The sequence below is a fragment of the Cucumis sativus genome, chromosome 3, assembly GCF_000004075.3.
Source record: "Cucumis sativus cultivar 9930 chromosome 3, Cucumber_9930_V3, whole genome shotgun sequence".
Lineage (NCBI taxonomy): Eukaryota > Viridiplantae > Streptophyta > Magnoliopsida > Cucurbitales > Cucurbitaceae > Cucumis > Cucumis sativus.
This window is the reverse complement of record NC_026657.2, coordinates 24,678,871-24,699,261: the sequence shown is the minus strand read 5'-3', so window position 1 is coordinate 24,699,261 and position 20,391 is coordinate 24,678,871. Positions and strand designations below refer to the sequence as shown.

Below are 20,391 nucleotides of genomic sequence, written 5' to 3'. Positions count from 1 at the left end.
AAATCTAACACTCAAAATCTAAATCTCCCCCTCCCCTTCAAAACTTATTTATAAGAATATATCATAAGGACATATCCCAACAAATCCTAACTAACTATTTAAAATATATTTCAACAAATCCCCTTACTAACTCACACGTGCCTATATTAGTTCTTCCTCCATCTACTATATTGATGAATAATAGGAGGTCTATCAGGTTATTGAGGATTTAGTAGTGTTACAGATAAATCATATACAACCTACTGCCCAAGTTGGGACTTCCAGTAGATGTTCTTTCTATATGTAGGATAAGATTTTTTTCCTTGTGCTATCCAAACCCAAAAAGTTGGTGGCGCAATCAAAAACTATTCAGATTAGCTTCAGTTTGTACATGAGCCTACTGCACTTGTATGATTACATTAATTACTAAATACATCACTAAGATTAATTAAAGTCATAGTTAGCAGCTGACAAAAGGTTGCAAGCTTCCCATTGCAATGGATTCCACAAGCCATGTGTGACCAATGACCTGGGCTCCAACTTTTGCAGCTATTCCCTCTGCCTCATTCATTCGTTGCCAGAGAATAGAAACCTCCTCCCCCACTTTGCATCCTCCAGGAGAATCGAGATTATAAACAACCACCACCTTTGGTGCAGCCTGGTCATTGGAACTTGTTGCTGCCAATTCTTCGTCCTCCAAAACAGTACCTCCGGCAGTTATTACCAAATCTTGAAGATCCTCCTCGTAGGCCGGTGGAAAATCACCAGTGAAATAGAAGCTCAAGCCAATGAAGAGCTTGGGTTCCTGTAGAGATAGCAAATAATCATGTAATAAATCACCATTGGGAATCACTTATTCTACTAAAGTAACAATAACATCAAGGATTAACCATCACTTTTCATGCATCATATGAGTTAACTTACTTTGTTTAAAACCCTCAGCCTGCCAGTCTTGGGACCATCAGTACACCCGTAGTTGTCAAGAGCAATTTCATAAGCTTCTTCGTTCAGTGGACACTTTTCTTTCATGCAATCTTTTACCCCTAAACACTCCAACTTTCAAAGTTAGAAAACGTATTTAAAAAAAAAAAAAGTAAACACCTCATTACTAAGTTTGATAACCATTTAGTTTTTTGTTTTTGAAAATTAAGCCTACAAACACAATTTTCTTTTATAAATTTCTTGGTTTGTCATCTACCTCTAACCCATGTTTATAAAAACCATTGTCAAATCTTGAAAACTAAAAAAAGCATTTTTAAAAAAACTTGTCAAAGGATTTTTACTTAGAAAATATGCAGATCATTGTAAAAAAAGAATAGAAAATAGACTTAAGTTTCAAAAATAAAAAACAAAACAACAAAATAATTATCAAAAAGGGCCTAAGCAACTATTTGCCAATCACATTACCTCTCGGCTAGACTATTGGTATCTATGTTAAAAAACATATGGCCAATCACAAATTTCTTTATAAGAACCAATTTTCATTGATAGATGAAAGAACTAGTGTGATGTTCAAGAATAATGATGACGATTACTTCAACTTCCATCTAAATGAAAGCAGAATTTCAGAAAGAAAAAAACATCATTAGAATTGTACTTACAATCCATGTTCAGAATCCATATTCCATTCAATATCCCCATGAGGACTTTATATGTTCGAGTACATGCACCATTCTCATCTGTGGACGCAATAACATGAGTCACATCTGGCTTCCATAATTTGGACACTGTGGCACCAGTTAATTTCGCAAACTTAACCAGAATATTCTGAAAGAATAGAAGATTCATTAGATTATTGAGATGTAGTCAAGATAAATTCCTTGTGAAATGGACGGTATGAAATCAACCACTTGACATTAATAATGGAATTATTAAACATTTTCATCTATACAGGTAACTATTAACTGAAAACTCAAATATTATGTTCTGAAATTTAGTTTCATTAATCAAATGATATAAAGAAAAGATGGCCCATCAACAACATAAATGCCACACACAAGTAGTTAGAGGTTTAAAAGTAATATAAAAATAAATAAATGTTTGTCAGTTTATAAGTTAACCAATACGAGCTAATCAACTAACCCTTTCTTCAGCAGACAGAGCTGACCCACAAAACGTCCATTTGTTTACCCCATCTGATGCAGATGCCCAATTGCTCAAATCCTTCTGGTTCCTGGAAGAAACAATATTAAACACATCAAAATTATTGTCACGAAGCAAATCTCTGTTCTTCCAAAAAAAAAAAATATATCCATCGTGAAATATAAAATGAGTATTGCATTGACATGTTTCATAATTATTCTGTGAGATTTAGAGTAAAACATCTATTGTTTTGCTTTAGATTTGTGTTTGCACCTCACATCACAAATAGGACAAACGAATATAACCCATATATTTTAAGAACTAGTAGCAATATTAAAGCATAATGAAGCCTGGCCGACATGAAGTAATTAATTTAGATATTAGAATCAACCAAGATTCCGAAGTGCCAAGCCAAATTAAATAAATACAAGTTGAACATTTCAAAGCGACTGAAAAGATAAAATATTTTACATTTGAAATAGAGAAGCCTGATCTCTAGGCATCTTCCTAGGCTTTGACCTTTCATCTGGAAATCTTGCTGACGTATGTGAGGGGCACAGAACAAGAAAATTGTCCTGTAAAATTTAGAAAGATAATAATAAGCATATGTACTACTTTAAGAAAGAATAATAAATATGTCACCAAAGAAAACTAAGAAAAACAAAGACAATGGCAATGGCAAGTCTACAATTCTCGAGGATAGTGCATTTACCATGTCCCAACGGCACTCGTCTATTTCAAGTGCACAAGGAACGTGATAGCTTTTCTGGCAAGACCTCAAATAACAACCTAGGGCTGCTCCTTTTAGCCCACATTTACTGCACTTAAGCTTTGAACCCCTTGCCACTTCAGCCTTCAAATTATGGACATCATCACCCTGAAAGTATGCCTGCGGTGCCCTGCATTTCAAATCAGCATGTTATATCATCACCAATACCATAAAGAAAAAAGACAAGACAGCACAGCACAGCACAATTGAAAAAGTCATCATAAAAAAATGACCAAGCACACGAACAAATTACAATTGCTAACGTGCACTCTCTTTTATTAAAGTAAAAATAAATAAATAACAGCATTAAAAGTTAAATTTAAAAAAAGAAAAAAACAAGAATTACAAAACAAGAAAAAAAATGCTAATCTTCAACCCTACAAACTTGCAAATTGTTTAAATTGGCTTCCCATTAAAATGCAGGGTACATGGGATGGAGATTGAATACCATTCAACACAAAGTTTGTGAACATGTATGACATTTGGACTTGCTGCCTCAACTCCATCAACCAATCTGCCATTCATATAATGCAGGACAGCTCCAGTATCCTAGAATTAATAGAAAATTAACATAAAGAAACAAATTATATATCAAATCACCATTTATCCATTACGTGATATAAAGCAAACAGAGATGCAGATAACAAATATATGATCTTTAATATTAATACCTCTGTAACTTTAGATGACTGGCAAAACGCACATTTGACATTCCTCACAATGGTGTCATCTGCATCGGCAAGAGGCATGCTGCTAGCATTAGTTACTTGAGATTTGTGTTCCATCCCAGAATTCGAAGTCTCTGAATTTCCAGGCTCTGAAACTGGAGGATGAGTTTGATCAGCACTGCTTATGCGAAACTTTAACTGACCATAATTCAACTTTTGTCTCTTGAGGTCCCTCAGGTGACCTTCCTCTTCAGAAGCAGAACTTGTACACTTCGACAATTGCAACTTTTTGTCATCAGCACTAGTTATAACAGATATCCAATCTGAAGTGTTTTTAGATCCCTATGAACGATCGCAAATATGTAGCTCAGAATAAGACTTGTTATAAAGACAGGAAATAGCACAAACACCCACAAAGGACAAAGCAACAGTCAATTATTTCTGATTTAAAACCCAATAACAACCAGAGCTTAGTATAAAGATGAATGAATTGGCACAAATATCCACAAAGCAACAGTCATTAGTCCTAATTAATCATAAACCAATAATAACCAGAATGAAAAGAATGACATATTCCTAACTGACCATAATCAGTCAGTTCACTAATTCAAGGAGAATTTATAGCAAAGGTTCTCTAGCAGTTCAAACAAAGGTATTTCAATTAATGGTGCATCTATGTGATATATATAGCAATTAGCAATCTGTGTCAAAACCTCATTTTAGAACTAAAGATAGTTCACAAGCCTACAACAATAGATACCAGTATGCAGTTCCTATATTTGCAACAAAAGTGACAGAAAAATAACCAGAAAGAAGAAAGGGTGAGGAAATAGGGAGAGCATCAAATCTCACATGACCACGGTACTCATCACTACTGTCATCTGAGACCTTGCCATCACCAAACGAAGGTGGGCTTCCTGATGATAACTGGTCTGTCTGACTCACAGGTGGCATTACACAATCCTCATGCCTCCCATGTTCACCTTTTCTACCCTCAATGCCAAGATGTTGACGTTTACTGTCAACAGGCATGCTGCATCCCTCAAACTCCTTGCAGTTGTTGGCAACATAAGAAACAGACTGACCAAAACGTGATTGCTCCACAGCTGCCCCAACATCTACTGTAGTTTTAATTAGACACTTAGAGCAGTTTAAAATATAACAATCTTCAAACCTAAGGGATCTAGAGAGAAAAAAAAGCATCAAGGTAAAAGCTATGATCGTGGGTTGAAATTTTACATAAAAGCTGCAATTGATTGATTCTTCTTCATACTTAATTAATAAATTGCTCATAGCCATAAAGAAGTTGTTGGTCCATTTCCATATATGTGCATTGTGATTTTTATGTACCGCAAGTTGTGACCAACTAAAAATTTATATTTTATTTTGCACTTGTTGTAACATTCTCTTCAGATTTGTTATTATCTTGTTTCAATTTTGGTTCTCTTCTTTCTTCCACAGACAACACAACGAGAAAGTTGAATAATTTATACCAGTTGAGACTAATTTTGACATATTTGTAGAGAATGTCGCATCCAGACTCCTGTAAATTGACACCATCTTGTCCATGAAAGGAGCAGGCCTCATGTCTGCATAATGAAGCATACGACAAAAGGATCACTAACGACATTTTACACATACAAATTCTCAAGAAAACAAAATTGAACAACCACTCATATTCATTAATAAAGACGATGTTTTTATACTCTTTTAGTTAACAAGTATCATATATTCTAAAAAATGTAATCTTAGATGATCAGAAACCAGGGATAATCCAAAACCTCGCTACTCTTGAAAGAGCATTAGTTCATAAAGAAATCAAGACAGCGTAAAACAGATATCGATACATGAAGACCATCATTCAAAAGCAGTACAAGTCTATAAGAAGCCTAAGAGTAGTGGAAACTCGACCTCGGTCGACAAATCCTGCTTTGCACAGAGGGCAAACCGATCCAATCTGAGCTGCAAATGGCATGCAACTCCTGAAACAAGGTAAACAAAAAATAATGCATCTACAACTTGAAAAAAAAAAAAAACCAAAAACCAAATAAGAATAAGGAAACAGAAAACATACTTGCAAAAGAGGTGATTGCAAGGAAGCAGAATTGGATCATCGAAGAAGTTTAAGCTGTTAATTTCATACAAAAACAAGAAAGGAAATAAAAACGTTAGAATGAAAAATAACAGCAACGAACAATCAAAGAAGAAGAAGAGAGTAGATGAATAAAGATACCAGAGAGGACACTTGAGTTCAAGTCCCATTTTCTGGAAATGAAGAAGCCAAGGGTTCAAGAACCTAGTGGTGTTAGCAGTAGTTGAGAAACCCGACATTGTTGAGGATGGGAATTTAGAGCGATGAAAATGAAGGTAGAGGGAGAAATGGAAGTAAGAGGTTTGTGAGTAGAAAGTAATGAGAATTTTGGTTGTGATGAGAGAAGGGAGTGAAGGAGGAGGAGGGGGTTTGTTTTTTCATTTATATTGAGGAGTGTAGGAGGGAGGGACACGTGGACGGGGAGGATTAATTTGGGAAAGCGCGGGGGAGTGAGGAAATGAGGTTTGAAATGCGCGCTTTGAATTGAGGTTTTTCAGTTTTGTGAAAACTCCCGCCTGTGGCGGCTGCTGAAGGTGGCGTCAATTTATTTATGGACACATCACATATTCACATGTGTTGGTATTGGTACAACGTACAAGGCTAAACTACCTCCTCACTCCTATACTACATTCCTAATCCTACGTCTTATATTTTGTCTTACCCTCTCACTATAATGCTTTCCATTCCTTTTTAAACTTTTTATTATTATTTTTTCAACTCTCTTTTTTTTTTTACTTTTTATCTCCTCTCTCTTCTGTCTTTTAAATTTTTCATCAATGTTCAACGACTTTATTTTTTTAAAATAAACACCATTCTTTTTAAATAGGAAAGTAAATTAAAATATTTATAAATTATGATAAAGTTTTGGATTATATCACTATATCATATGAATGACTATTTGCGATATAATTTGCTATAGATTGTAAATGTTTTGTAAAAACTTTTATTTTTAAAAGTTCATCCATAATTATTATCTTTAAATTATAATATTTTACTCTCTCCTTTTTATCTTTTTGTTTTCTTTTTTGTTTTAAATTGAATTAATCGGAGTAAAAGTAATTAATTTTGTTTGATAAATAATACGAAGTGTTTGATAATGTGAAAACATTTGGAACTTTTAGAAAGGAAAGAAAGAACACATGAACATTGAGAAAAAATATATATATTTTTTTCAATCTAATGCATTTAGAGTCTAACCCGTAGAAAGTGAACGTGATGGTGAGTACATAATTTGATTTCACTGATAATTCAATAAATATATGTTTTTTTATCGATGAACCTCTTATGTGTGTCTCTACGAATAATGACCAGTCTCACAGACATTTGAAAAATATAATCTTTTTATTACATCAAAACGTACTACCAACTTTTTTACAAGTTATCGTGTTAGGAAGGACCATATATACATATTGTAGTCCTAATGCGATTAGGATTGCATGTTTCTCACTCTATATTCATGAGAAATTTCATTATAAACTAATAAGAACGAAGTTATAGAGATTATCGTCCTATTAGGACAACACGTTATTATTCCTAACGAAATAAGTTATAAAAATTATTTTTTAAGAATATCATGCTTATATTTATGAATAATTTATGGTCATTGAAACCCTTAGGGTTACACTAGAGATGTCATCCCTAATTCGATAACTTGTTAAAAGTGGTATTGCACTATAATATTATCAACTAATAAAACGAGACCACGATGGAGATGGTCGTTGTGTTAGGGCAACACATTGGCATCCTTAACTATAAAGATTGTGTTTGATGAATATATATGTATAGTAATTCCAAACATAAACTGTGATAAAATTTATGATCATTGTGATCACGTTGGGGCTATGATAAAAATGTTTTAAATAACTAATTGATCCAAAACATTAAGCTTGTAACGGGATGATAAGCTAGACTATTAGTCTCTTTAATCTTTGGTTTATTTCTTTGCTTTACTGTTAATCTTGGTTAGTTTTTCTGTTGCCCTCTTTCATGTTTGTGTTCTCTTGGCCTCTCTCTGCTTGCCATGTGAGATCTCAGTTTCCACCAGTGACCTTTTCCCATTTTCTTTTTTACTCTGACAGGTACGACTTCGTGTGCACCATCCGCCTCTTGGACAAGCACTTCTCCATTCCTCTGCCCACGACATCAAACGGTGACTGAACCAAATTCTAAAACCAGTTCCAAAATTGACAAATTTTATGGAAGGGGTGTAGTAAGAAAAGTTTGATGGGTGATTTCTTAAACCAGTTCTAGGACCACCCACATTCTTTTGATACCAAAATGAAACAATTAAATAAGAACACGGGCAAGAAGCAGTTTAGTCAGGGCACAAATAGAACTGTGCATCATCGATTCCATTTCAACCTGCATAAGATTTTAAACACAGCTCCCACCGAAGCACTTGAATAAGGGTCCCAAAATTCAATTTTGAAACAAATTAAACATGGAACTATGGTATCGATGGATTCAACTTGTTTAATCAAACAATTTGAATATTATATCATTCATCCTCCTCATGCCATTCACAGTGATTGATGTGTCCTTGCATAATGGTGGCAAAAATTTATATGCCAAAAGCCTTCCATTAATGCATGAACAAGGCAACCAGTCAATATCTTCGTGACCATCAAATGATTTATAACTATTTTAATCTTCTTCTTTTTAGATTTTGCCATATAGGCAAGTGATAGAACACTGCTTGTGTTTCTATTATATTGATAGTACTGAATTCAAATAACTGAAACAAGAAAATTACAACAAACTCACTGCTATTAGATTTTTATTTAAATTTTTTTTAAGTATTTCAAAAGTTAAGCTTTTTAGGTGACTATCAAACAAAATTAAATTACTTATTTTCAAAATCAAACACTAAACCAAATACACCATAAAATCAATTTAACAAAAGTAACTCATTAATTATTTTGAACGTGCTGTAAAAATGAGAGACAATACAAATATGGAGAAAATATAATATTAAAGTAAATAAGTAAATAAGATATTATGGAAATAGAAAAACTCTTTGGAATTTCCACAAATATCATTCGGTAAATTATACACTTATTAGTGGAAATTCTAAAAATTGGAATCCTCACCGCTGATGGTAGATTCTAAAGATAGGTAAGTGCCACTGGTTATAATTAATAAATATTATTTACAAATATTAAATTTATGATATAATTGTAATATTTTTTAAAGGTAACAAATTTATAACTTCGCAATTTCAACTTACATTCCTAAAGTTCTTCAGGCAGTTGAGAATCGAGTGAAGGTGGTTGGTCCGCCGTGGGAACGGCCTCCCCTCCAGGAAGCGTTTTGCCGTTCTCCGATAGCTTTGCCAATTGCAGCTTGATCTTGGCATTTTTATCAGAAATCACACAATCGTATAGCATTACAATGTCAAAAAGGTAATCTTCTTCTTCAACCTTCAGTCTTTGCAGTTTTTCATCCTCTGATTTGATGGTTTCTAAAGCTTCATCTATCTTGTTTTCATAAATGAGATTGTCCAAGGCGTTAGAGATCTCATAAATGTGAGCCTCCAATTCAATCAATGAAGATAGTCTATTGCATTCGGAAGATTGATGAGTTGGATCCACCGTCTCATCTGACTCAATGTCAAGATCTATGCCATCCATTAGGTCTTTCACAAGGCTTGTGTGAGTAATGATGGTGCTTTTTAGATGCATCAAATCCCGTTCCATTTCCTTTACCCTCTCGAATGCCCTGCAAAGTATTGTCCGACCAAAAATCTTGACCCATCACAAATTTATTTGAGTATACATATGTTTCAAACTTTTCAACTAAACTTGAATTCATATAATATGAAGTGTTTGCCATTGAGTGTGCATCAAACTGGATTATATGTGCAATCATTAGGTGCAGTCCATACTCTACATATTTTCATACATTTCTTCAATCACCGACGAGAAAGAGTGAAAAAAAAGTTTTAAAAAAGATAATAGTTTGTCATGTGACAACTTGTGATTAGACATTTAGGTGAGCTGCATAAAAATGAGTACCATTTGATTGTACCAAAATTCTTACCCAATAAAAATATATTTAGATCCACGTAGACTACACCTATCTTTAGGTACCCAATAAATTGTTTAATTCTAGTTTGTCGGGTGGTGGTCTTTCTTACTTCCAACTAACTATATTGTCTATACTCTAATTTGTGTGATCAAGGTGTGACACTCACCAAAATATTGCTCCACACAATAGCTAAGTCTAACTTCAAATAAGTCCAAGAAGGCTCATTAGTAATTCAATATCAAGTCTATGACATATTTAAGAAAAGGAGCAGAGTTAGTTGTGAAGTTTGGGAGAGTTGTGAATCTGCAATGTAAAGAGATAATAAAGCATAAAATTAATGAGTTAATAAAGCATAAAATTAATGTTTTTTTAGTGGTGGACAAACTGTTAGAGCCGAAAAAGGAGTAAAGTTTCCAACTCTACTCCCAAAATGCTTGGCCAAAATCTCCCTAAGAGATTTGAGTCCAAAACTATGATTGAACATGAGGTTTGAGAAATTTAGGTCTATCAATCCTTGAGAAAATGAAATATGAAAGCATCTACAGAATCCTCAAACAGACAATTAGAGTTCTTGAAGCTTGAAGACTGAACACTCCTTGTATACCAAAGTACTTCCAGAAGATCAGAATTCTTTTAGTCTTCTAGGCTTCGCTCCTCTAATACAAAATCAGGGAATAGCTGCTAGAGATTGCACGACTCCATATATCAAATACTTCAACTCTACATACTAAATTTCTCCCAAAATTTGGAACACTCTCACTTTTTCAAGCACGCATGTAGAATTTCAAAGTTGTCGATTACTAGACTCGAAGGAAATGCTATTGAGCTTAAAGTTTGATCATACCTCAAGAAGGAAAGGGAACTATACATCATAATTCAAGAGTGAAATTGATATCTCTTTCGTTTTCAGAGTTCTATATTAAAATTTCAAGAGAATTCAGAAGCAAATAGTCAGGATGAAGACTCCTTCAAGACTGAAGACCAAAGTACTGTGAGAAGATCACCAAAGTTCTTCACTTCACCTGACCGAAAAAATTCTAGAGTTCACACCTCTTACACAGAATTAGAGGATCAACCAATCATTACTACCACTAGACATAAATCAACCTAAAATCAAGTTTAACTTCAGGAACTAAATACATAGATCAGCACGAAATCAATTTCAACACTACAAAATAAAAAGCATGTTGAGCTAAATTGAATCATACCTCGAGAAGGAAAGACAACTAGAAATAATAATTCTGTGAAAATCCCCATTCGATTCAGCCTTCAGCTCCAAGAGTTCCGAACACAGATGATTAATCCCCTGTTAATGTTAATTCAACAACAAAAGATGTTAAACTCGTTTACTGCTTCCAATTAATCGCAAAAACAAAACTGCGTCTCGTCTCTTATAGAAATCGAGAGACACACATAACATCTAAATTAAGCAGGCAGCTAAAATGGAAAAAAAAAAAAAAAAAAAGAACAGAGAGAGAGAAAATGAAGAAGGCGACTTGTATTATACCTTGGCAGTCATAGATCGAACTTCAGATTCATCGTCTGAGTCGGCGGAGGCAAGATCATCGGTGGGTCTGAAGTCCTCCGCATCTCCATTTTGAAGGAAACGAGACGCAAAAGACGAGGAGGCTGAATGCATTGGAGTTGATTAGCGTAGAGGAATGAACTGAGGAGATGAAAAGGTTTAAACACAATTTGATTACTGTATCGTCGGCTACCGCCTCCATTTGCAGAGCTTCGATTTCTTCGATAACCTGGCGGCTGGATTCGGTAATTCTTGTTTCGTGGCGTCGAAGTTTTCGCCGGATTTGCATTGTCGTTTCTGAATGAAGGCGGAGATATCAAAAATGTAATAACCGCTAACCAAAGAATTTGAATTTGTACGCAATTCTCAACCGGAAATTTTGGAGGGATCATTTCAAATGGAGAAGGGATTTTTTAAAAAAAAAAAGAAAAGGAAAATTGCATAAATCACTCCCGATTACCATTACAATCTTCAACTCCCAATTTGAGCAACTAAACTTCATCAATGGTTGCCCATTTTCTTAAATTAATCATTGTAATTAAATCTTTTTAAAAATTGAAAAATAAAAACAAAGACTCTCTCTCCTCTCGCAAATATCATCCTCTCTCTTTTCCTGCACCTTCATCTTTGTCCAGCCAGGTTAGAGGTGCCCACAATTCTTCATAGTTCATACCATTGCAGCCTCTGGAACTTGGTTAAAAAAGGGGTAAAAAAGCTGGCATTCACATTTTGATGAAGGAGAATAAGGTATAAAAACATAAGTTGGATTGATCTCGAAGAAGGAGCCGTGGTTGAGCTTCTGCTTCTCCTCTGCCGATGGTGGGTGTCAGTTAAAAGATTGGGAGTTGGAAAATGGGTTTGGTGTTGAAATAATAGAATTAGAAGTATTTGAAGCAGGTGGGTGAAAGTACGACCACGTGACGATGCTAATGTTCTCATTTCATTGAAATTCTTTCCACTACGCCATACAATCATCAATCTCCCTCAATGATTCTCAATTCATACACAAATCATATTTGTATCGTATGGAATGAGTTCGCCAAACCAGAGAGAAAGCAATACAGGATTTCTGAGATATTTCAAATTGCAGGTTAGTTTTAATAAAAGATATTGGCAAAGATCTTTTGATAGATTTCAGTTACATTTCCGATTTAAAAAAACTCAAGTTTATTTTAGAGAGAGTATTTTCAAAACACAAAGTTCAAAACTTTTCAATTTCAATTTCAATTTCAATTTAGTCTATTTATTTATTTTATAAAGGAGGGGAGAGAATCTTAATTTATATTTTTAAATTTTAAAATACCTATTCATAATTATTAATTTAATTACGACCCTGGTTGCAACAATTAAGAATCCGGTTGATAACATTCTCCTTCCTGTTTTTTCTAATGTTCGATAATTATTATTGCTTCTCGTCTCTTGAAAATTTGAAACAAAAACGTTATTTGACGTATTATTTACACTCCATAGAACAAAACCACTAAAATACAAACTTTTTCACTTTATTTTTTTAGGATTGATATAATTTATGAACGCGTTTTGTGTTAGAAATTTGAATGTAATTATTATTTTCTAATATTATATGAAATTTTGAAAAGCATTCTTTACATATTTTAAGTTGTCAAACAACACGCTATAGCAAGTACAAAGATAATGGTAAAAATAACCGAAAAGGAAACAATAGTAATACGCACTAGTTGGTAACCCCATTTCAATGATACAACATCTACGTTTAGGGAATAAAGTTTCCAAAAAAGATAATCTACTAATATTATTGTGTCAAGCAATTACAACATTGTAATTATTGGTATATACTCAAGATTACAGTGACAACCATATAGTTAGGTCAATGAACATGTAGGCTCCCTCTAGATGCGAGACTCCCTCTCTTTAGAACTTAGACTCCCCTAAGCGTGTGAGACTCCTTCTCACTTGAAGTTATCTATCATTCTTCTTTTCGTGAACTCCTTTCACTTGAGTGACTTAGGATCCTCCTAATTATATGAGAACTCCCTTCTCAATAATGAACCTTAGGCTCCCCTAAGGACGAGAAATTCTTCTCAATTGAATCAACTTTTGGGCTCCCCTAAAGAAGTGTGTTGTAAGTATAAAAAATTTAAAGTATTTCTAAATACTCTACTACGTGCATGCAACTACTTAAATACTTATTTTTCATAAAACTCAAATAGGGAAACAATAAAGCCTCTTTATGATTAAAACTTTGAAAGAATAATTTTAAGAAAATAATTTATAAAGCAATAAAAAAATAAAACAAGTTCGAGATACCCCTATCTAAATAAAACAATCAAATAAAATCTAGATACTTTGCTCTAAAAAAAACCATGACAACACATCAACCCTATATGCAGAAGCCAACTCTACTTCTCATGGCTCGACTACGAATCCATCTTGCCATTTTTCGTTTGTCCTTACTCTTACTCTTACTTGAAAAACATAGCATCGAAAAGTTGAGTATAAACATACTCAGTAAGTAACCCCCTACTAAGGGGGTCATGCTAAGCATTTATATCCTATAAATACACTATACTAGTAAATCATGTATTGTTAACTCATCCTACTCTAGACAAAATGTGTCCCTGAAATCTGTTGGATCATAGAGGGAACAAAAACTGGTGGAACCTGAAGGTAACACAAACTGGTGGATTCCGAAGGAAACACAAAACTGGTGAATCTCGAAGGAAACACAAAACTGTTGAGGGACACTACCTGATAAAAGTTTGTTTCTATCAATCAACGAGTGCTCTAGAGTCGATTCTACACTCAGTTGGTTGACATTATGGACTTAGTGAAAAGATAGACTACAATGTTGTGCACACTTTTCTAATTTTAAGCAACAAAGATAATGTGACTTGAGAAATAGTGTTGTTGTCTATGATGGTGTACTATATGTGCATACTTAGTTCTCCATGATGTGTCATTGATTCAGGATCATTGCAATCAAAATATTTCTCACAGAACTCTTCATCATGCGAGTGGACATGATCATTGCATGCAAAATGCTTCCAATGTCCTCATCTCATGCTTATAAGTCCTTGTTGTACAAGTTTTTCTATTGTTTATCCAAGTATAAGTGAAACAATGGGTTTTCCTAGATGATCCAGGGTCGAACACAAGGAATTGATATCAAAGCTTAGTTATGGGATCTACTTATCTATTTGGCGGTATAAAAGAATTGTATACAGTATAAAAGAATGTGAGATAAGTTGTACTTTATTGTGTACACCTAAAAAATCTATAAAGATAATTTTACGAGGGTGATTGAGATGTAAAAGCGTGAACTAACTTGTGTTAAAGAAGAGGGCGAATGAATGTCTAGTGTTATCATGCGATTAAGCTATATGAAAGTTCTGATATGATACAACTTGCTTAACTAGTTTATGATTAAGACATGTTTCTCTCGAAATCATTAAATGTCACACTTGATCTCCTTTCGGGATCCAAATGACTAAGCCTAACTAAACAGAGTATATCTAGAAGTGTTCACTTATAAGGCTTATAGAGCTTCACGTTTAAGGGCAACAATCTCTCAGCACCTAACACCCATACTTGTTCTCCTGTCGGAATACAAAATGATGGAAACTATCTCGTCAAGGTGAAGTTTGTCTCCAAACTCTTTGAAGAAGTTATCTACATTCATTTGCCAATTGTCCTATTTTTCCACAATTGTAACAAAAGTGGGGGAGTCACCCGTCTTATACATATATCCGTGTACTGTTTTGATCACCTCGTGGATCGATCCAAATCCCTTTTCTCAATGGCTAAATGACATTGATCAATAATTTGATTCTAAACTTTCCCCCAACAAAAGTTATCTTAGTTGAAGACAACTTTGAGAAATAACGCAAATGAATTTCCTAAAATTTTGGCCATGAATCTCTTTTGCAAACCAAGAGGGATATCCATGAATTGTATCCAAAGTGCAACATTTTCGAAAGATAGTTGAGATAATTTGACATTTGCATTTGGGACTTTGAGAGCTAGTAATGAGTTATCTAAAAGCTAGGAACCAAGTATCGAAACCATCTCTTTGTTCCCCACACATTGGTGAAAACATTCTTTATTATCCCAAGCTCTATGATTCGAAATGTTAACAGTTTGTCGACGACTAAGCAGTGGTCCATTTGTCTATGAATTAGAGTCCCTATCTAAGGATCAAATCCTATTTTGGTAGTATTTTTTACTTTAGAAAGTCAAAGTTTCTTTAATTCTTCAGCAAGATCTTCTTTTTCCATCTTTCGATTTACAATCTCGATAATGTCTTTATGATTACTAGTTGAAGAAAGGAGTCGATTGTTCCCTTGTATGAAAGGAACACCTTATGTAATTAAGCTATTTCACCAACCCAACACTTATGCCCCATAACCCCCTCATACCAAGATCATTAGAGTTTAAATGATTTTGCCTTATATGTATAAGTTTAATATAATATAATGTATTCTTTTTAAGAGTATTTGATTATATGAAATATACATTTTTTTCTTTCTAAGATTTTTTTCTACACAACCAGGGAAGCATGAAGGTTTCAAATTTTCTAGGAAAGGGTCGGTCGGCTGGAATCTTTTATCTGAAAAGAGCAAGCTTTTATCTTTCTTATGTCGTTATCTCTTCTTATGAATGTTGAGGGATAACTAATATCCACGATCCTTCTCAAGAAAGAACTCTATTTCAGTTAAAAGATGGGTGAAAAGTAAGACCATTTGGAAAAGAAATGACGCAGGTAGCAGAAGGCGCGTCTGTCGTTCATGCTTTGGAGGGAGTTACTTCTTAGTCCTTGGGGACGCAATCTCTCTTCTTCTCTATCTTAAGCTGAAGGGTAGTGAGACTTCTAAGGGTGTGGAAAGTCATTTCCCGTGAATATTTCTAGCAAGATTTCAATGAGACGTATTTCATATATAATGGATATCTAATGGAGAGTTATAAATAATACAAAATAGGTGTAATTTAGGTATCCATTCTAGTGCCCAAAGATCATTTGTCATACTCTTTCAACCACAACTTACTTTCCAATTTGCCTACAATAGTGATATTTTATGGATGTTGTATTTTGTTGTACATTGTTGAGGATAAAAGAAAAGAAAGAAAAGAAGGGTCAAAATCCAAAAACTTTGGAGATGTTATAAGCATTAGACAATAGTGAATGGATAAAAGCCATATGACAACAAAATATTTTACAAAACCATTCCTCAAATTAATTTTGAAAATCCCAAAATAAAATACTAATATATTGAAAAAATTTAGAATCAAAATTATAAATAAAAACTAAACATGCTTTTAATTTAAAAGATATAGAGAACTTATTTTTGTTAATGTCTCTAATCTACAAACCACCAAATTGGGAATACCACATGTCGAAGACCTTTCTATTCCCTAGAATAAGATTGACTTGTGAAAACCTAAGATAAACTTTTTTCTAGAGAGCAAAAACATTGATTTTTTTTTTTTATTAATTCGTTAAATAAAACTGTTTTTTTAGATATTTATAACTCTTTCCTTCTTGAAATAAAAAAAGGAAGTAGGAGAGAATAGTCAGATTTTATTAATTTAAAAAACATTAAATTAATAGATATTTCAAATTTACTAATTAATTAACTATTAATCAATTAGTTAAAAATTAATTAAATCATATTTAATTTAAATCTTATTTAATAGATATTTCTCCAATATCTTATAGTTTATATTAATTTAATTAAATCAAATTTAATTAAATAATATTAAACTAAACTATCAATTAATTCTCTAATTAATTAATAACAAAATTAAATAAAAAACTAAACTATTAATTAATTCTCTAACTAATTAATAATAAAATTAAATATCTTATATTTAACTTACGTTAAATTTGAATCATATTCAAATATAAGTTTATTTTATAACTAATAAATTTAATATAAATTTAATATGAATTCAATTTATATTAAATTAATATTTGAACTCATTCAAATATTTCCTCTCATAAATTATTTTCTCTCATATCCAAAATTAAGTTTATATAATAAAGTTTGATAAACTTTATATTATAATGTATACATTATACTAATTCCAATTTGAACATTTCAAATTATACAATCAATATAAATAAATCTCATTACCCTTTACGAGCTAGGAAGGGAACCTAATGGACCTACAGATCAGAAACTACAACGATATGAGATTAATTGGCTAAACTCATTAACCACATTAATCAATATTTGTTACCTTTGTGTACACTCTACTAAAAACTCACAACTGAACTCTTCTTACTGTAGATATATTTATGTATCCACGGATACAAACCAATAATAGTAAGTTAGTCATTCACGAATGTTTGTAACACCAGTTGGGTCAATTTGCCGTTTTATTCCTATGTTACCTCTAATCTTTAAATATCACTGTTCCTCTAATGAACAATCTCTTTATGGTCCTACCAATAAACAAAAATCTCTCTTGTCATAGAGAGGGTAAGAACTTTATATTCAATTCTTGGAGACACAATTTAAGGAAATACTCATCTACTTATCCTGAAGTAGGGAATGAATGAATTTTATTTTGTGTAATTATGTTTCCAGCTTCCCACTTGGTAGTGTCCCCAAAATGATAAGCTTATTGAGTCAACGATTTGACCACTCTCACCCGTAAAAATCAAAGGACAATTCATCGCGAACAAGAGTTTATAACACACTCAAGATTAAAACTAAGTTACCTAGGTCATTTTAATGAAATAGAAACCTAACTAGTTAAAGAGTTACATCTAGTGATTTCTATTTCACGGTTTGGTTTTATGTAATCTCATTGCATAGGATACCATCATTCGCATGTCAACTACAGAAATGCGTTAGATCATTGCGTCTGTAACAAATACAAAGTGAGCCGTATCCATAATGTTACCAGGATAAGGTGCCCAACCTTATTCCTATACTATAGACCATTTAAGCTGATCTCGAGCATTGACCCATCTACATACTGTTCAAGACTCATTAAACAACTTAGAATGTTAGTTTATTGAATTTGGGTTATTAAGACAAAACTAATAAAATAAACATTTATTATAATAACAACATTTTATTAATAACAATCAATGAAATATATTTACAATCTACGAGTTTTATGATATAAATCTCAACCAATATATAGATGCCCATCAAGCCACATGTCTTAATATTTAAACACTTAGGGGCCGTTTGGGGGAAAGAAAGGAATAAGAGGGAAAAAGAATAAGAAAAAAGGAGAATTAAGTGGAGGAAAGAATTATTATACTCCTTGTTTGGGGAAAGAATTAAGTGAAAGGAATATGAATGATTATTTATAATCCTTGTTTGAGGGAAGGATTAATGGAAAGGATTACGAGAGATTATTATAATCCTTGTTTGGGAGAATGATTATTTGAGGGAAGGATTATGACAAAAAAATTTGTATTTTTTTTTCATTTATGTAATTTTTTTTATTTGTACGTTAACCCCAATATGAGAAAAGATACATAATTTTTTTTTTCTGGAAATTATTTTTTTTTTTTTCGCGAACCCAATACAAAATGCAAAATGTGATAGTATTTTTTGCATTTATGTAAATTGTTCGTACCATAAAACCTCTACAACCAAGAATTGTATTCAAATTCATTTTTTAGTTAGGTTATACCGTAATCCAACCGTTCACAAAAAAAATTGTATTGATTTTCTTTTGTTGATTTTGTATAAATATTTTTGTTACTCGTAATGTACATCTGATATATTTTCAAAAGTAGAGTATCTTTTCTCATTTGTACCATAATTTTTTCTTTCTTTTTTAACATTAAATCAAGTGCACAAAATAAGGTGTATTAATTTTTTTTTGTTGTGTAAAATATGTTTATGAAATTTATCCCGTAAATTCAATTCACACCGAAATTGTATTATTTAATTTTTCATTTGTGTTCAATTTAATCCGTAAATCTAATACAATAAAAAATATGCTATTTTTTTAAATTTATGACAAATATTTGTTTTTCTACCGCAACCACATATGATAATGAAATTGAATTACAAATATTTGTTTTTCTACCGCAACCACATATGATAAAGAAATTGAATTACATTTTTTTTAATGTGTAAAAAATGCTTATGGAATGTTTTCTGTAAACCAAATACAAACAAAAATTGTATTATTTTTTTTTTGCATTTGCCTAAACTTATTTATTTTGTTCGTACTGTTTTCCAAAAAAATGAAAACTTGTATTAAAATAATGTTTATACTGTAACCCCAACACATAGAAAATATGTATTAATTTTTAAATTTATTTTGTATAAATTTTTTTTGGATCGTACACACAATATATAATACAAACAAATTGTATTTTTTTTTCATTTATGAAAAATATGTTTATTCAAATTGTACCGTAAATGTAATAAAAAAATAAATTTTGTATGTTAAATTTGAATAATCAATCTTATACAATAAAAAATTGTATTATGTTGTTTTTATTTTTCTTTCGTTTTTAATATTTTTTCTTCATGAGAACAATAAGCAACATACGAGAAGATGACTAATTCGTATTTCGTCTGACATAGAGAGAATGAAGAAGAAGAAGAGAGGTGAATTAATTTGTTAATTTGTTTGGAAAAGAGAAGAATAAATAAATAAGGAAGAAGAAGAAAAAATAAATGAGGAAAGAGAAGAAGGAGAAGAAAGATAATGATTATATTGGGAAATAAAATGATTATATTGAAAAATGAAAAGATTAAGCGGTAAAAGTGAGGTAATAAATAAGAAAAGGAAAGGAATGAAGGGGATTAAGGGTATTCCTTTCCCTCCCCTTAATCCATGGGCCAAACAAAGATAGTCTTTTCATTTCCTTCCTCCAAACGGTCCCTTAGTGTCCAACATATGTATCTTATTAAACATCAAACACTAGTGTATATGTCAAGCAAACATGGTCTCTTAAGGGCCATGTAACACCACATCCTATTGCCTATAAATAATGACATTAGAGTTGTAAGAAGTACTCGAAATCCAAAAAAATTGGAGGAAGTGGATAAAATTGAGATTTTTCTAATTTTATTATTTATTATATATTATATAATTTTAATATTATATTTTTTCAATTGTGTTTTATTTTTAAAATAGTAGATTATTTGTCCACATAATTTTAATTTTTTATATTTATTTTAAAAATTATATTTTCTCACAATTATATTAAGAAAAAAAGAATTCTACTTGATATTTTCATAATGACATCATCAACGCCTTTCAGTTTTATATTTTTTCCCTTTTCAAAATT

The 20,391-nt window shown here is 32.2% G+C and overlaps 2 protein-coding genes across 4 annotated transcripts; both read right to left on the bottom strand.

Annotated features, from left to right (window-relative positions):
* Positions 1-123: 123 nt before the first annotated feature.
* LOC101222995 (BRCA1-associated RING domain protein 1) lies at positions 124-5,956 on the bottom strand. Of its 2 annotated transcripts, none has more exons than XM_011653310.2 (13): positions 5,732-5,956; positions 5,573-5,626; positions 5,410-5,480; positions 4,992-5,087; positions 4,351-4,616; positions 3,502-3,840; positions 3,279-3,379; positions 2,774-2,960; positions 2,533-2,636; positions 2,062-2,152; positions 1,581-1,746; positions 904-1,022; positions 124-784 (listed from the first exon to the last, which is right to left on the bottom strand). In XM_011653310.2, exons 1-13 carry the CDS (start codon positions 5,827-5,829, stop codon positions 440-442), a joined length of 2,037 nt encoding a protein of 678 aa, XP_011651612.1. In that variant the 5' UTR covers positions 5,830-5,956; the 3' UTR covers positions 124-439. The 2 variants fall into 2 exon arrangements, with proteins under 2 accessions (XP_011651612.1, XP_011651611.1); XM_011653309.2 differs by having other exon boundaries at positions 4,351-4,619; positions 5,732-5,955.
* Positions 5,957-8,585: 2,629 nt separating this feature from the next.
* LOC105435115 (exocyst complex component EXO84C) lies at positions 8,586-12,215 on the bottom strand. Of its 2 annotated transcripts, none has more exons than XM_031881972.1 (4): positions 11,320-12,215; positions 11,124-11,245; positions 10,825-10,922; positions 8,586-9,307 (listed from the first exon to the last, which is right to left on the bottom strand). In XM_031881972.1, exons 1-4 carry the CDS (start codon positions 11,531-11,533, stop codon positions 8,821-8,823), a joined length of 921 nt encoding a protein of 306 aa, XP_031737832.1. In that variant the 5' UTR covers positions 11,534-12,215; the 3' UTR covers positions 8,586-8,820. The 2 variants fall into 2 exon arrangements, with proteins under 2 accessions (XP_031737832.1, XP_031737833.1); XM_031881973.1 differs by having other exon boundaries at positions 11,124-11,438; positions 11,761-12,211.
* Between the last annotated feature and the right edge of the window lie 8,176 nt (positions 12,216-20,391).

Excerpts from the sequence above, each read along its gene's own strand:
- LOC101222995 (XM_011653309.2), bottom strand. The coding sequence starts at position 5,829 with ATGTCGGGTTTCTCAACTACTGCTAACACCACTAGGTTCTTGAACCCT. Across the intron at positions 3,841-4,350 it reads GTGATGAGTACCGTGGTCAT|GGATCTAAAAACACTTCAGA; the intron begins GTGAGATTTGAT and ends GATCGTTCATAG. Across the intron at positions 1,023-1,580 it reads ATGGATTCTGAACATGGATT|GGGTAAAAGATTGCATGAAA; the intron begins GTAAGTACAATT and ends TGGAGTGTTTAG.
- LOC105435115 (XM_031881972.1), bottom strand. The coding sequence starts at position 11,533 with ATGATCCCTCCAAAATTTCCGGTTGAGAATTGCGTACAAATTCAAATT. Across the intron at positions 11,246-11,319 it reads AGGCGGTAGCCGACGATACA|CCTCCTCGTCTTTTGCGTCT; the intron begins GTAATCAAATTG and ends CAATGCATTCAG. Across the intron at positions 10,923-11,123 it reads TTCGATCTATGACTGCCAAG|GGGATTAATCATCTGTGTTC; the intron begins GTATAATACAAG and ends TAACATTAACAG.